Genomic DNA, 18,481 nt, shown 5'->3' with positions numbered 1-18,481 from the left:
TTTGTATTTTAATACAAATAATAAATACTTTCATTGAATAATATTGCAAATACAATTACAAATATGAAGTCTAAGAATATTGGAGTAAAGTATTTCAAATACTTTTACTCAAATATACGTATACTTTACAAGTATGGAATAAACCAATTGACGCAGATATTCGCAGTGGAAAATCCCCTAACCATCCTCCTTTGGGGGAGGGGGGATTAGCTTACAAGTACTATTACACACTCATTTTTTAAAAAACGTTTCAGCTGTTTCGTCTAATCTGAATACCGCAACCTATCAGTACAATACACGAATCTATTGTTTCTGTTCGTAGTCGTTGTCAGTTCAGCATTTGAGTATTTGATAGCAGCAATTAAGAAAAAGGTTGACATTATTCTTTCATGAAAACATAAACTAAACGTAATTTGAATACCCTTTAACTTACGTTTAATGTAATAATAAATATGTATACAACACTGGAATACATTAGTTTTTTCGTATTTCATTGGATTATAACATGCCGTACGTGCACACCGATTGGTTATTGGTAGACCAGTGCGTAGACGCACACACACATATGATCGACAATACATATTTAAAAAGTGGCAATTTGCATAGTGTATACTTTCACTCTTTTACCCTTTCCCACGAAATAATACTTTCAATAGTAAGCACACCGATATCAGCTAACTAATCTAAAAAACCACATTGAACGCTCATGATCTGTATCAGAGAAGAAAAACAATGCTGAGCATTATGGAATGTTTAAACGAAAATATTACTATCATACGTTAAAACAACTGTTATTTACAAATAACAATAACTGTTATTGCCGATTACCACAAAAACATAAAATATAAAAGCTTATAAAATAACTTGCCTGATGTGTTTTCCTTCGAAAATTGTTAGAGAATTGTCCATTTTGCTTCTTTGTGCCCACTGACTGCGTACCTCTTCTTGAACTCTCTGTTTTAGTTCCAAGACTCGACGTCGTTCTTGTTCTATCACTTGAGATCCTGAAATAAACGAAATAAAATGCAAGGATATTGTAACCGTGTTATTTCGTTTTCTAGTTAAAAAAAACTGGACACTATAGTGTATATGATAATATAATTTTTCCTAACGCTTTTCTATCCCTAAAAAAAGGGTTAACTGTGAACACTAATTACACACTTAAACTACTTTTTATTTATATCCTGTTGTATTTATAAAAACTTATTTATTTGTCACTATATCACTGTATTAACTTATAATTCGCACTTTTTATTTATATTATTGATCAGCTAATTCTGATTGTCAACCAGAGGCCTAATAATACCTAATTGTCGTCGAATCTTCTGTCTTCTGAACAGTCTTCATTCTCCTAAAAACTTCTAGAACTTCTATTGTTAGCGGCAAATATGTGTCATTTATTACCTTCATCGTATTTAATGGGGAACATGGATTGTTTTTTTTTTATGGAAGATCTAGTTTACTTTGAATATAATTTATTTATTTTTTACTATTTATCAAATTTAAAAAAATTTATGCATGTCTATTCCAAATGTTTATAAAAAGCAGTCGTTTCGTACCACTGCCTTTTGATCAAAATTTGGTTATTTTATTCTAGCACAAGTTAGCAATACCTAGTAAATCTTTAAAACGAATTTACTAGACTCTAGATTGTGCAAAACGATTGCGCACAAATAATTGAATCATATTATAATTCCATTTCATTTTTTTTATTATCTTTACATCAATTCGGTTCTTTTGTACAATTAAAAAAAACAATAAAATATTTTTGGCAGGGGAGGAAATAAAAATTTAAAAAGGGTTTGATCTTAAACGTACTGTAGTTGTCGTCTTATAATATACAGGAAGGACAAATTAAAAAATGGTGTAGTGTTTATCAGAACACATTTAATAAATTATAGTCTCTGTAACCCACGAACCTCAAGTCACTGAGTTAACCATTTAATCATTTTAAGTGACCCGCTTGAATTTCGATTATAAAGAACTTACAACTTCCATAAACGAAACATACACTTTAAAACTGTGTAGTACCTATTTCTTTTAAATAGTTCAACTAAAAACAGGTCTCATATCAAAGACCCACTTTTAGTGTTGCTTTTCGTTAGTTTGGGTTTTTCTGGATTTTGATTTGATTACAAGCCAGCAGTAACAAATAAAGTGGGAGTACAGAGACATTCCGAACGAGTTTCTTCATTCAATGAACGGGTTATTAGTCGCTCTCTTTTACCTTTTTTNATAAGTATATCGGGGTAATCATTTGTCATTTTCAGGAATAAACTATAGTGATGATTACGTAATAAAGTGAAATGTCATATAATTATTTAATTAAAATAAACTATCCAGAGTTGTTTTAATTAAATGCAAATGTAGATAACAGAAATATCTCAAAAATGACTTTTAAATAAAGTTCTAAATATGAATAATTCATTTACTGTCAAACTGCCGATAGCAGCTGTAATGTTGTAATTGAACCATTAATTTTTGACTTTTTGCCAACACAACTTGGAATGAATTATTATTCAAAATAATCGAATAAATTATGCGAAGATTATATCTATTTGAAATTGTTTGAGTAATTTGATTTACAGTGAACATTGTTATTGTTTTGAAATATTGTTATATTCCTGCACTGTATGCTACTGTTTGAAAACGAAAGCGAAAATATACAACGATAAACAGTTCTTTCCAGTTTTGTAAATATTATGTTGAACTACGACATTTTAAATTATTAATAGTGGTTAATATGAAATATTAATGTGAAAATTCATTTTTCATTTTTTAATATTAATTATTAATAACAGTTTTACTATTTTTAATTTAAACTTGAAAGCAACAGTTCAGTTGCCATTATACCTATCGTTTCTATAACTTATCATCCTATAGTTTAAAAAGTTGCACATCTACATACCTTGTTGCACTAAGTGCAGCTGCCGATTTCTTTCAATTTCTTTTAAAGATTCAATAGTCTTTTTTCCCAAAGATCCCCGGCTACCGTCTATATTCATAGGAGCGTCTAGAGTAACCTTGCTTATTCTATCAATATCATCTTGACTTGGAAATTTTTTTCCTTGGAAAATATAAATATCTTTTTTATTTATACTATTTTCTTATTCAATATGAACTGTACCTGTAGCCCTAACGTCTAGAATCGATTTCTCCTGTAGCATTTTTTCGTTAAACGATTGAGACATGTTAGACATATCTTCATACTGTTTTTTGGCAGAATTGGTTTCAATCATAGAGAAACTTAAATTTTGAATTGCGTCAAAAGTCGGCCGGTTTTCATTTCTAAGTTCGACTTCTCCATCACTTTCGCTCGTAAATTCTTGGTCTGATTCATCCCTACTCACAGCACTATTGAGTTCGTTTTCAACCTCTCGCAAACGATGTCGATGCTCTTCAAGAGCTTTAGAATATTCCATCATCTGTACTTCGAGAGTATCAAATTCTTGCGAGTTATTTCGGGAGGTTTCCACCTAAAATCGATTGCTTTATTAAGTTGAATGATATAGATGATTAATTTTGTTTTATAAGAACAATCTCCAATAATAGCACTGTAGTTATTACGTATTTTATAAATACTTTTCAAAATGTTGTTTATGCCTTTAAAGAAGGCTAGGTAGTTATAACAGAAATAAGCATCATATTTGGGGAGTATATGCATATACATGCAAGTAAAAAAGTAAAAAATATACATGTGATCGATCGATTTTCGAGTATTTATGTATAAAACTTATAAACTCTAAAAGTGTATAAACAAAAATCTACACCGCCAATACTCCTAACGTTTTAGCACAGTTTTTTAAAAAAAAAAGGTTTAAAACATATAAATGGATTCCTTATAATTATATACAGGGTGACTCAAAAAGTATGCAAAATGCTCATGGCAGTCAAACGGTAAGTTAAATCGAAAAAATTTTCAAACAAAGCATGGCCCCTGTTTTAATACAGTATGGTGTGTAGCAGCTAAAATTCATTTGGTTGGAAAATAGAAAAAAAGGTTTCCTTAAAATAGCAGTCATGCGAAATATGGCTCCAATAGAAAAAAGTTATAGGAAAAAAACAAAATTTGTTCCCCATTTTAATACAAAATAGTGAAAATTTCCGCTAACGGAATCAAAATAAAGAAGATACAGCCATATTCAGCATGAAAAATGGTGATTCTGTGTAAATTTGTAGTTCAATGTAAACCTAACCTCAAAAATATATATATTTAGTGTTTTTTCGCTATATTTTAGCCAGTTTTGCAACTCGAATAATCTTTTTTCCTTCAAACTAAAGGTTTTCTGAAGATCTCCCAGTGTATTTTTAATAAATTTTATCTTTTCAATTCGAAGAGCTAGAAGCGTTAAAATTAATTTAAAAAAATGAGTATTTTGTGTCCTGAATTATTTCAGACTATTTAAATTGGTAAACATGGAAAATTTCGTTTTCGATCGTTTTTTTTGGCATTTGCTTTAACATACGTATGTTGTACTAACGTCTACTTTGCCAAAAAGTTTTATAAATTAAATAGTACAGCGAGTTGTTATCGATTATCTGGAAGACCGTAGGACCAACCAATAATTAAAAAGAACGTTTTTATATTAGTATTCGTTCCATTTCAGTATTTTAATCCATTACTTATATAGGATGGTCACTCTTACAGTGCATCCCCATTCGGATATCCGAAACGTTAAAAGATACAGCGTTGGTTAAATTAGAGAAAAGCTGCGTATTTTATATTTTTCAAGAATCTGAAAAAAAATAAGTGAACCTCAACTATTCTCAAGTTATCGCAAAAAACTGAAATTTGTCATTTTTTTCTTTCTTTTATTTATTTCAAGAAAATTATGAGACCTACTAGATTTACATAATTTACAATGGACTGTCTAATTACCAGAAATTTTCCAGGTCGATTAAAAACCTCATTTTCAATGTTCATATTTAATGTTGGATTTTTGTGTCAGTAAATAGAGCAAAGAAATATCACATTTTAAGTTTATTTTTTCTATTTTTGAATACTTTGTATGGTTAATCAAACTTGGATAATACAGACGATTTTGTATTAAAATAGGGAGCAATTTTTTGCTTGAAAAATTTTTCAATTAAACTTACGGTTGGGTCGCAATGAAAATATTGCCTACTTTTTGTGGGTGACCCTGTACACAAATTACACTTGTTTAAGTAATAAAATTGTGACCGAAAAACAAGGGACGGAGATTAGAGAAAAGATTATTATTTTATCTAAACTTATTATAAAACTCACTCATTCCGTGGATACCAACCTTTTGTTTTTCAAGATCAAAAATCTGTGACTGAACAATTTCCATTTGTTGCGAAAGCTCGACAATTTCCCTTTGAATTTCTTCACGGCAAGCTAACCAATTGGCCTCTTCTTCAAGTTGATGGAATTCCAGATCTTCAAAAACTTTTCTTTCATTATCTAAAACTTCTTGAGATTCTAAGTATTTCTCAAATATACTATTGTATTCCGGAGAATGTTTATTAACTTCCGACAATTGTTTTTCAATTTCATTAAATGCTTCCTGGGCTTTAGCTAAGCGTTGTTTGCAATTTTCCTGATGAGCTGCTTGAGATTTCTGACAGTCCTCCATTTTAGACTCAACTTCGTGGGCACGATTTAATAAAATTTGTTTTCGTGTTTCCATTTCTTGAAGTTCGAACATTTTTGATTTGTGTTCGCCGGCTATAAGAGCTTTCTCCATTTCAAGCTAAAATAAAAATAATATTAACATATATCGAAATATTAGAAATATTAACAATCTACTTCTCGATTTAATTCCTCTTCTTGCATTTCGATTTCAGACATTTTTCTTCTAATTACTGCCATGGAGGCAAGCACCTTCTGCTTCTCACTTTTTAGAGATTCCAGTTTTTCTTTGTTTATTTCTCGTTTTACATAAGGTATATTTGATGCTTCTTCTGAACCACTGCTTTCTTTGGGACTTAAGAATGGTAGTATAGTTTTCTGAGGAGAAACTTTAACACTGTCTTCAATATTTTCTAATAGCTTGTCAGTTTCTTTTTGACGTTCCCTTTCAGGAGAAGGAAATTTATTTTCGATTAAATCCATATTGTGGTCTTTTGGTGAACTGAAAATAAAAAACAAAAATGAAAATAAAATTACTACAATTTAAGGCAAATGTACCATTCTTTACTAGTGATGCATGGTATAGTCTTAATTCTTGTTCTTGGTGATTGAGGGTAAGTTTGGATATTATTTTGTTGAGTAACATATACATTCTCGTACATGCTTCCACAGTCTTTTGCCCTATTGTCTCGGATGATTTCTACATTTTCGTAATGGAGTCTTCTATTTGGGGTACTATTTGTTACGTTCTCGTAGAAATAGTTTGGACTGAGATGATTCCCACTCGAACTGAAACTGTTAGGTTCTGAACCATCAAAACTGAATACTTTGCTGTCGTTCGATTTACTGGAAGATAGAGATAAAGGGCTCGATGTAGGTGAAGGGACACCATAAGAATTGTTTGGAGTAGTTAAACATTGACGTTTATCCCTTGGAAGCGAACCGTTTGTTTTTATTCTAAAATAATTATTTTTGTTCTATTACATCTAACAAATAATAACATAGGGTATGTGATAATGTACTGTTTTACCTGTTAGGTGTTGATATTTTATTATTTCTTTCCCACTGCACCTGCTTTTCATATTCTGCACACATTGTCAATATTTCCTCAAGTCTCGCCTGTTCGGCCCGTTCTATTTCTTGTTCTCTGATTCTATCTATCTGAGCCTAAATAAAAATTCATTTAACAGCATAGCTTTTTGTAAAAATGAACGTAGCAAACAGTATAAACGTTGAACTTAATGTATTTCTTTAACAACGTGCCGTTAGTCATATAAGGAAATTATCGAACGCCTAGATAATGGTTGTTTACGTTTGAACTGATAAGAACGATATCGTTAAACGTATGTACATATTGTAAAACAATTTTCCTAGAAAAGGTGCCAAAAACGAATGCTATACAATAGTTTTAAAAATACGAACTTCGTTTGATATGTAAAAATAAAAAATTAAAATATGCTTCGATTATTATAAGACATTAGTAAAAAAATAATAAACATGTTTTTGACATAAAAAATTCTGTTGTAATATCTATTTAACAAAATAGACGATTATACTTCCAGATTTCTTAATCTCATAATAGTAAATCAAATACGTACAAAAGCTAAACACTCAGTGTCGAAAAACTAAATAATATCCTAATTAAATAAATCTGTTGAAAAGCCAATAATGTAAAAGTGGGGGAAGTACGTTTTCGTTAGTTGTAGCATGCTTGTACTAATTAGAGGTGAGGCTGTTTTCTTTTATTGAAGTGAGACTTCTTTGGGCTCGATAGGAGTAAAACCTCAAGGCCATGAAGCGACACGTTTTACAACGTTTTGTCTCGCAACGCGATAGGCTATGAGGATAAAAAGACGGGCATGCGCATATCAGTATTACAGTCAGCTGTTAGTGACCGGCATCTCATGTTATAATATATTGTATATTCACTATACTATAGGGCTAAATAAATGTTTTGGTTATATCTGTGCAGTTATATTACAGTAAGTGTATTACAGTAGATGTTTATTTAATAACAATGAATATTTATTTAACAGCGAGTATTATTATGTATTGATTCTAATTCATTGTAGTTATTGATAGTTTATGATTTCTTAAGCACTTGGAAAAATAAACGTAAGCGGAAAAAAATGACCATTTTTTTGTTATTGAATTACATAAAAGCATATTAAAGTAATACTCCTTAGGTGGATTAAAGATAAAATATGTTGGAAAACATATGAAAATTCTTGTACTCTCTGTTTTTTAATTTTTTTTTCCGATTGAAAGTTTTTACCCTAATGATTTGAACAATTTCTAAAGTAATACAATAATTAAACTAACCTTATTTCTTTTCATTTCAGCATCATTATTCCTTTGGGCGATATCATCTAAACTTCCTGAAACGCAGAAGATATTTCCGTTATTTTCAAACAATTCCCCTAAGGAACCACTCCTTCGATGTAGTTGTTTTTTTAAGTTGTTATTCGAGCTGGGGCTTGGGGTAATGCTTCTATGTCTAACAGTAGATAAAGTGTTATTATTTCTCATTTCCGGCGAAAACTTTTGTGATGGCAAATTTCTGTAATTTCCAGAAATGTTGGAATCTTGATATAAATTGTTGGTATTCGACAATTTTTCGACATTTTGATTCCAATTTACCAGTTTATTAGTGTTTACTTCCTTTTTCCCATTTTCAAATAGCACAACACGATTGTTAATGGTTTTCGATTCATTAATAGCCACATTAACGTATTGATGAGGAGATTTACGTCCAAAAAATTGTCTATCAGGTGTTTTGTTTTTTTGTTTATCATCGTTAAAGCAGGAGTCGGAATAGTTGAGTGCGGACTGAGGAAGATTTTTAGCAAAATCTTGAAGATCAGGGGGGGCTTTCCCTAAAACATCTTTTGCAGGCGTATTAACGGTGATTAAATTAGATGAGAAAACTTTTGGTGATATCGATTTTTTAAAGTTTTGGGCAGCGAGGTATTCAAATTTAGAAACTTTCATTTGGATGCTTGATATAGGTTGCTCAGTGGATGGCAGCGATGTCTGTTGAACTTTACGTGGGATTGACGGTGGTTTTTTCTCATATTTACCCTCCAAATCATCCATCTCAGTTACATCAACATCAAATTTTATTGGAGTCATTGAAATGCGTGTATTAGGTAAAACGGATTTTATTAGTTTTGCTTCCTCAGGATGATTAAAACGCAGACAATTCGATCGGCCAATGGTTAACATTACCCCTACAATAACAGAATGAGGCACGCTCAAATACCTTACTTAAAGCAATTAACTTACCTTGGGTGAGTCGGGTTGGTTTAGTTACTTTTATTCCATCTATGGCAAGATTTTCGGACAAAGGATAAAGAGTTACCACTCCGTGATCGTTCTCTATGTTGCAATGTAGGGGCTGTACTCCAGTTCCTTGGACGTGGATATCTACCCCTTTACCGCTGCCCAAGGTTACACGACCTTAAAATAATTAACATAAACATCTTTTACAGGATAACCTAATCTGAATATTTTGATATTCTATGTGAAAAGCAGTTTTGTCCTGTAAGTGAAGAAGTTAGTTATATTTACAATTTCTATGCTTAAAATAAAAGTGCTTGATATGTAAGTATGTAAAAAGTTAGGTTTGGCGCTTGGGACAAAAACGAAATATGAACCGGCGATTCTTTTTTCATCACTTTTACTGCACGTGTTCCCAACCATAGCGGAAACAAATACGTAAACCTTTGTACGAAAGTATATATGCAGTTCGACAGTGGATGAAACGTAACTTCCTTCTGTTCTAGTTTAATAAAACAGAAAACGTAAGTTAAAAATAAGTGCAATAGTAAAAGGTGGAAACATCAGCATCCACAAACGAAATTTCACGTTTCCTTATATTCTTCATTTTAGTTTAACTGAATTTGAGATTTCCAAAATTTATAGATTATCACTTTATCAACGAAATTATCTGTAAGTTGGTTTTAATCAATAATAATTTTTGTTTTAAATTTAACTTATGAAAATTAATTAATTTAATAATAATAATAATGATAGCAGTATGATACTTAAATGGTAGTATTTGCAAATTAACATCATTAGTATAAATAATAACGGAGGTTATTTAAAATTCCTTAAAGAATCTTATCCTTTCAAATATGTTTATCCGTTGATTCCAGTTTAATACGATTGAAATATGCGTGATTACAGTTATAACGGAAATTGATTCTATTACTGTTTTTTTTATTAAGGTAATGTTAGATCCTGTCTATTACAAATAAAAAATATTGCTGATAGTACTGCTAGATAGGTACCTACTAGTTATTGCAATTTAGATTTTTTATTAATCATTAGAATTGTTATTTAATTAGACAGTGATTTTTCTAAAGTCTAAGAATCTATTTTATTTGATCAGAAAGATCATTCTTTTTTTAATGTAATAATAGCTAACTATCCATATCTGTTGGTCATTGCCGTTGTGCTAGTCTCTCGCTATTATTAATATCATCATATTCGTTTATTTCTACAGTAAAAATTTACAATTCTTGTAGTGCACGAAAGACTGTAGTGTTTAGTGAAAATGAACTAGTGTCAGTAGATCGAAAAATTAACGACTGACACCCTAAAGAGGACATACTATCAGGTAATTAGTACTCAAACCAACCATTTCGCTTTAACTTCCCAAAAAAGGCAGCTGACATGCACCAAAAACTATTCCATGGTTTTGTATTGAATGATACCTTTTGATTGAGCTAACATACAAATGACATGCACCAAAAACTATATAAAAACTGAATGGGAAAGGATGGAAAGACAAAGAATATATAGCATGAAAAAAAAATAGACGGCATGCTAGCTGAGAAAAGATAAGATAGCTGGAATGAATTATTAACGAAATGCCAAAAGGGAGACGTACGACCAGTACTTAAAAAAAATAGCAACAGAGTACCAAACGAACCCATCAAAAATAAGAACGGAACCTAAATTTTCGCAACAAACACAAAGCAGAATTACTTGCAGACTCGATAAAAAAACAATGCACCAATTCCATGCAACACTACAAAAACAGCATGGAACAGAATTCCAAGCAAGACTAAAATTTTACCCAAACAATATAGTACATTACATAACCAAAATTTTCAATGACATTACAACGACAACAATACCCAAAAATCTGTCAGAATGCAATGCCAGGAAAAAACACTTCAATTCCTGAGAATAAAAGACCAATAAGTCCCATAAACGTCCTGGCAAAATCTTAGTCTTGGATTTTCTACAGGTAGAAATAGAAGAGAAAGGCATAAAATTCATCATGCCAGTTCGGCTTTTCGAAGGATATAGGAGCTGTCCATCAAGCCGCGATCCTAGTAACTCACTTAAGAAAGAACTATTAGAAGAAGAAGAAAGCTTTAATGGTATTCCTTTTCCATTTTCTCCGGTATTATTTAACGTTCTTATGGGAAACTTGTACAAAATTTTAGAACACTACAAGAAAGTAACTTTTCAATATGCTGATGATACCGTGATTTTAGTAATCGCCAAAACTTGGGCTAAAAGGGTAACAGATATGGAATACGCACTGCTCAACATGGCCAATAAAACTCAATGTACGAAAAATAACAATCCGGAACGCAGAGAGAAATTTGCTCAAAAGGACAAAAGAAATAACTTTTCGCTGACAAACCGCCAACCAATTATAATTTTATTGGTTTAATGTTTAAAGAGGATTTAATGTGGTTAGGGATGTTGATGAGGGTGGTATTTAATGGAAAGCCCGTCAGAACAAAGACATGAATCACTAACGGTAATGGTTTTACCGCGTACCCGGTTATCCTGTACCCCAGAGCCGCGTAATTTTTAACTTCGTGGGAGCCGCTACCTGAGGTTAGTTTGGGTCACTCCACACCCTTCAATGAGTACGAGAGCGTAAGCAGTAATGACTCATATTGCTTTCTCTTTTTCTTTTCCTCTCCACTCTCATATCAAGCCCCTTCATCCCGTAGACGAACGAAGTCTCTCTCGCAACTTGAATAATACCTACGAAAATTTTCTAATGATCGTCCCACAGCTCAGGGGTAGCATGGCGGACTACGTTCGCAATGCTATTGGGTTCGGCTATGGAAGAGGGGACTCACCTACGAATTGGAAGGGATAAGAAAAGGAAATAATCATCCCATTCGCACTCACAGGAGCAATGAGGAGCTTCTTGGCTATACCTGAAGAGCTCTCGGGAGTCAAAAGAGCCGAGTTTTCCCGGTTCTGCTGTATCCGACAAAATCACTATCCGGTGTATTTCTACCCCTAATAACTGGCACACCTTCCATACGTCCAACGCTCACCCTTTTAAAGATTTAAAAATCCCGAAAGGCTTATCTCAGGAAGCAAGAGATAAAATGATACGCAAATTAGAAATGAGTCACATACCCTGCAGGGTATTCTTCTCTGTAGAGTAGAAGTAGGCTAATTATTAAGTAATAATCTAATGTATTATAACTGACGAGACATATACGATATAGGAAGATTCGTCCTGAAATATCATAATTATAAAAAATTAAAAAAAAACTATGACTTGCCCCTGCGAGTTTTTCAAAAGCCAATTGTGCCCATGTGTTATCGTCAAGATTAAATAATTAACTTATTCAGTTTACATAAACATGCATATAAAAAGGCTGTAACATTATGTTATGCATGTAGAAAATTTAAATAACATACAATATACTTGAAAATCCTGAAATATATGCATACGTTTGTTTACAAAACTTTAAGAAAGAGAAAATTGATAGACTACTGGTATCTATAAGAACTATAAACAGTAAACGAGCTACTACGGCTACTTCAAATTTTTCCGTTTTAAATCAATTTAAATAAAAAAGTCTGAAAAAATCAAAATCGCATAAGTTATTTTTGAATTTTACCTGGTGGTATAGGATGAACAGTGACCGCTGTGCTGAATCTGTTTCCTCCGAGGCTGACCAGGTGAGGGGAATCGGTTTGCAACTTAAGCGCCCTTCCTCCTCCGCCTGTAGTCTCCTTTAGTTCAACAGCGCCCGTAGGCAAAACCTTGGAACCGTTATGAATATGTTCGATGGGCGGTGATAATCCACCACAGGTACCGCCGACCACTTTAGCAAGGGTCGCTCCTGACATAGCTAAAAAAAAAGATTTATGTAAGCATTTAGCTATTTTTTTATACCTATGTTCGTAGTTGTATTATTATCAAATGTATTATATATCTAAACATTTTCTGTCGTCATCCCAATATTAATAAGCATTTTATCAAATCCATACATATGCCGCTCAAGAAATGATAAGATTCCCTGAGATTCATCAAAGATAAAAGGGACCCGCTGTTATCTTTAGGAGTCTACCGGATATTCTGTAGCTGTGGCAAGGTTTGTATTGGTATCACAAAAGGATCGGTTAATGCCAGGGTAACTGAGCATAAAAAAAGCTGCCAGCAGTTAAATGAGATACAAAAAGAGAGGGCTATCAAATATTTATTTACTGACACTCAGTTGCCTTCTAATACTTCAGGGTACTACTCGAGGCTACATAGAGAAGCAACAGAAATCTACAATCACAAGAAAATTTTGAACAGAAATGACTAAGGAATAAAACTCAACAATATTCAGATTCTAGTATTTAAAACAAAAATTTGTTCAATCGTGAATAGTAGTGCGAGTCGAAAACAAGCGTTAAAGCCTTTAATATGTCTTCAAATATAAATAAACATCACGTTGATATTTTCAGTAGTAAATGGTACCAATAACAGCACATTTGAGCAATACAATTGTAGTGGATAAAATGGTCAATTTTTTCGTGCAATACTGTACGGATTATACGCTCCTCACCGGTTAAGAGTTTGGCCGAGTTGTCTCCTTTCTTTTCTGGCCTAGTGCTGTTCTTATCTACTTTGCGCAGGTCAAACTGAAGGTCACATCGCTACAGAAAGTAAACGAAGTACAGTACTATTACTTTAACAAGCATCACTCAGACCAACAGGAGGATATAAACGCAGACGAAACTCAGACAAACTCAATTAGTACCTACGGTTAGCACTACGTAGCACTTAAGGCAACTTAGATCCAGTTAGATCGAGAAGACCAACGTGCTACCCTTGAAAATGCCTGACGTAGTTGTAGGTAAAATATTGGGGAACAATTTCTAAAGATAACGGCCAGAAAGCCCTAAAACAATTAATGAATGTCTACGCTTATTTATCAATTTAATAGCATTGAATTCATATCGGTCGCAGCACACTACCATGTCATGGAATTTTGTAGACTAAATCGCATGTTTTATTGCACATTATGAAGATTTGACTCCTTACCTATACGCTTCTCTAACGCGGAGATTCAGCTCCAACATCTACAAATATTCCTTTTTTACATATCATTAATTCTACATTATTAATTTTCTGGAAAAATTAAATTGAACAACCGCTGCCTCGTATGGTATCTTTCGATCAACTCTTAATTAATTTATGTGCTTTTCCGGTAATTCCGACGTTTGACATTAATTCGCGGTTGAGAAACGTAATGCGAAGAGATAATTACAGAAATGATGTAACTTTTCCCGAAAAAAGAATGAATAAATAAAAATAGTGGATAAAAATAATTGTTCTGTAGTGTTTTGGGTTAGTTTTTGTACTATACAAATATGACGCGATGAAATAAAAAAAACACTAACACACAATTAGTTTTTAAGACTGCCAATAAGCACAGGAGAAGATGAAGAAACTATTTACAATACGATGTAACAGTTACAATACGATGTAACAGGCACAATAGCGAAGACAACCACAAAAATGACAACAACGTTGATAACAATGTACACGAAAACTAAGTAGCTGAAGGAAAAGAACTAGAACTCACTTTTGAAATCGAAAGTAAGGGTATTTATTGTTAAAGTTGTTGAAGATTAACAAGGAGAAGGGTAGTTTAGATGAAAGACAGAAAGTACAGGTACTGAAGGTAAAAGTTCTCAGAAGTAAATACAATAGAATATCATTGCGGGAGAAACCAGATTATTAGTAAATACTAGTCAGGGTACATGCAGGTATAGGGGTTCCAGGTAATGACGCAAGCTCAAGAGTTCGAAGTTAAAATTGAAAGTGTAGATTTAGAAAGAAAATAAATTTAATTATTTACAATATATACAGATCGCTACAGTTCAAAAAACTGTAGCCAGTAAAATTTGTGAAGACCAACCTGCAATATTAATTTTAAGTTATTAGCAATCTTTTGAAAATGACGAAGAGACACGACTCAAGCTTAATATTTCGAAAGTAAAAGTAGTAAAAGCTAACATTTCCTACATTTTAAAGAACTACAGTTGCCGTATGCAAACTAAGACAATAAGGACCTAAATGAATTCTATTTTAATTATTTCATAACTCAACAACCGTCTCATCTAATAAGCAGAAATCTTTTTTTATATAGGTCAACACAATAACAACAACAAAAACTACTCATTTTGCAGTAAGACGACTCTATCCACGGTATCCTCATCATTCTCCTATAACACCGCATTTTGAAAGCTAACTTTTCCGCCGCACCGACAGTTCATGTTCCGCACCCGTATAATGTCATGCTCCAAACTTGCACCTTTAACAATCATTTTCGAATTTCTAAATAAATCGTTCGCGAACATAGAAGTGATTTCTTTTTATTAAAGGAGACCGACCCTGCGCTATCCTCTGCTTTATATCCCTACTACTCCTTCCGTTCTACTTATTTTACATCCTAAATACCCTGCATACCCTCAATCCATTTTTTGAATTTCAACACATTAGGGTAGTTACTGACTTCAACTTTAGATATACATATATAGGTTGTCCCAAAACTAGTGTTAAAACGCTTTGATCCTACTAAAGCTATCAGGCGAACAGGAACCATTACATACATTTAATTTTCAGTTGATAAACCGTTGGTTAGTACACGAGCTACAGCCACTTGAAATCCTACAGATCTTTTAAGGAATTTATTTACAAATAGAAAAATACAAATAGGTCTAATTACAGTCGTCATCTTCTTCGTCACTAGACGCTTACTGTTTTCGAAATAACAGCTGCTATTTGGAATGCATTTTCGCATCCTTTCGAGCCATTTTGTAACGACAGTTTTTCAGAAATCATTTCAAATCTACGACCTCTTAACTACTTTTTCAAATAGAGAAATACCACCGTGGATGTGGGAAGTCGAAATGAGCTGATAAATTGGCATGACGTTAGGAGAATCAAACGATTGTCGTTACTGAACGGATCACTTTCGTTCTGCACTCTGTCGACTATAAATTAAATTAACTTTATCTGTGCAGATTCTGTTCGCTAGATAGCGTTAGTAGTTTTTCGAAACATGGTAACAGTAGTTTAGCGCCAACTTTGGTATAAGCAATAAGTGTGGTATAACAAACGGACAGACGAAAGGAAATAACGAAACTATAACGGTTCCATTCCTTGTCATTTGGAATCCTAAAAACGAGTAACCAAAAAGAGAACTTACGTGAATTTGCATTAAGGTTTAACTCGAACAAAAATCATTGTTTAAACAAATTCATAAAAAAAGAAAAAAGTCAACTAAAGTGTTCATCAAAACACTTTTACTAGTGTCTACCATCATATTAAAGCAATGATACTCTGACGTTCTGACACAGATTACCGCATATTTACACATATGCATTCACATAGAGGCAGTTGTTATTTACGCCTATATTACATTATATCAATAGATGACGTTCACATTGTATGAACAACAAAAGCAGATGGCTTTAATTACAAAGTTATCTCCGTTGTTTGTCGACAGCATGCTTAATAATTGCGCAAACTTTAGTGTGAGAAAACCAACAAAAAATTAAAATAAATGAAGAGATACTTTCAAGTCAACAGAAATAATTTTTTTTGGATTAATGTAGACACAATCACAGAAATAATTTAGGTTAATTCTTACCTACAGCTACTTCAACATTATTTAAATTAAATAGCTACCTATCTCAACTTTGAGTACAATTTGTTGTTTTGAAGGGACACTCGTTACGATTTTGTTGCCCCGAATGTCCCATTTTTAGAATTTTATTACTGTATAGGTTTACATACTATAATGTATTAAAATCCTCGAAAATTGGTACCTGCAATTAAATCATTTTATGAATCATCTGACGTTAGAACATCGTCAAAGAGTTATATTATTGTGGGTACCTGCATGGTGCACACCGAAAACTTAAACGTTTTCTGGAGGGTTATTTCGTAAGAAATTGATAGGTATCCAGGTACTCTAAAACCTACCTGTATGACGTAGTAAACCGAGCAAAAATGTAGATAAGTATAGGTATATGTACAGCGCTTACTAATAACATTAGTCACAAAAAAATGAAAATTGATACATGAAGGATGCTAAAGGACGGTGCTACGTTAAAAACAATAAAGTATTAAAAAAAAAGTGAGTTAAGCGTACGAAACAACTTCTTCAAATCACAATATTTTTGAGAAGATGTTCACACATAGGTAGCAATCAGTTAATTTATTTTTTATTATTATATTACCTATTTAATGTAGATGATGTAGATACGTATATTAAAAAAACGGGAACATAGCCTATCACATGCTTCTAAACTAAAAAACAAAAGAGCATTGACATATAATTCAAACAATTAAGTTTAATTAAAACCACCACTTAAGAACGTTACGACTTGTTAATAAATGGGTACAATGGTGTTTTCCAGTCCGCTACATTAATTTATCTTTAGGTATTACGTTATTTACATACATATGTAAAATTATTTATAGGGCCATTAACTAAAATTAATTCCTAGCCGCTTTTTACTAATGCTTACCCACATTAGCAAAATAACAATTTAATTAACATTTGAGCAAAATTATGTTTTATTCTTCATTCCTTATTGCAAAATATTTTTCTTAATTATTGTAAAAATTCTGATAGATATTGGTATTAAGTACTTCGAAAACAATCTTACCTTAAGACATCAAACAACGAGCGTCATCCCTAGACCATTTATTCTTGGAATTTATTCATGATTCTTCGTGGATATATCAGTATTCTATATCCATAAATAAACTATTATAATACACCATGAAAGCTTTTACTCAGCACAATTAACATTATCAAGAAAAAAAAGGTACATCAGCTACGTTAGCTTTGTTGCAATTTATATATCGGCTTGAAAACATTACTGTTTGTATTATATTTGTGTTAGTAGCTTCGTAACGGCTGGTCGGAGAACTGAACACAGCATAAACAAGCACCGCTTGCACTACACGATCAGACACAACACTCGCGAAATAATGAAGTATAAGCTATGAGGTAATGCTTTGTTTCATCTTTGTTTGTACTATTCGTATCTTGTTATACTCTTCTTTCTTTCGCCGTTTTCCCCGCCAACGACCGTCACAATTCACATATCACAAAGGTCGAAGAAGCATGCGTATGTTGTATACATACATACTAACAAATAAAAACAAACATTACGTGCGAAACCGAAAAAGAGACTTCATGAGCCTTAATAATTAATATAAACTTTGTATAAAGCTTAAAATAACTAAACATAGGTCTATCTGGCGACAGAAAAACGCACTATTAGAATTAAAGCAGATAACTTATCAATGGTATAGATTTTATACATTGTCTGGTAGATGTCACTGATATTTTGAATAATAAATATATCTATGATGCCCGTTTGCACCGACGTTTTACTAAGGCCAGAGACTAAGGCAGACTTAACAATGTACTGCTTAAGCTTAAGTCTTACCACAGCCGTCTCTAATACAAGCCATGCTGAGAAATTTGGCAACAGCGCATTGCTTCGATGTGAGAGTCCTATTCTGCGAGTCTTAGTTGTTATTACTACACGTCGTTACACATGATTTTTAGACACCCATTACGATAAAAATGAATT

General features: G+C 32.5%; 1 protein-coding gene across 1 annotated transcript in view; it reads right to left on the bottom strand.

Moving 5' to 3' along the window:
- Window positions 1–18,073, bottom strand: part of LOC108737526 — a 43,285-nt gene extending 25,212 nt beyond the window's left edge. Inside the window, exons 1-11 of the mRNA XM_018470399.2 lie at window positions 17,543–18,073; window positions 12,487–12,720; window positions 8,879–9,052; window positions 7,916–8,823; window positions 6,624–6,760; window positions 6,152–6,550; window positions 5,771–6,095; window positions 5,268–5,714; window positions 3,128–3,476; window positions 2,909–3,067; window positions 869–1,004 (exon numbers count right to left, since the gene is read on the bottom strand). Of these exons, the coding sequence (XP_018325901.1) occupies window positions 869–1,004; window positions 2,909–3,067; window positions 3,128–3,476; window positions 5,268–5,714; window positions 5,771–6,095; window positions 6,152–6,550; window positions 6,624–6,760; window positions 7,916–8,823; window positions 8,879–9,052; window positions 12,487–12,718 (3,266 nt within the window). The 5' untranslated portion in view covers window positions 12,719–12,720; window positions 17,543–18,073. The remainder of the gene's footprint in view (window positions 1–868; window positions 1,005–2,908; window positions 3,068–3,127; window positions 3,477–5,267; window positions 5,715–5,770; window positions 6,096–6,151; window positions 6,551–6,623; window positions 6,761–7,915; window positions 8,824–8,878; window positions 9,053–12,486; window positions 12,721–17,542) is intronic.
- Window positions 18,074–18,481: the final 408 nt, after the last annotated feature.

Source organism: Agrilus planipennis, unplaced genomic scaffold (genome assembly GCF_000699045.2).
Source record: "Agrilus planipennis isolate EAB-ADULT unplaced genomic scaffold, Apla_2.0 scaffold139, whole genome shotgun sequence".
NCBI lineage: Eukaryota > Metazoa > Arthropoda > Insecta > Coleoptera > Buprestidae > Agrilus > Agrilus planipennis.
The sequence above is the reverse complement of the archived record's forward strand: the minus strand, read 5'-3'. Positions and strand labels throughout refer to the sequence as shown.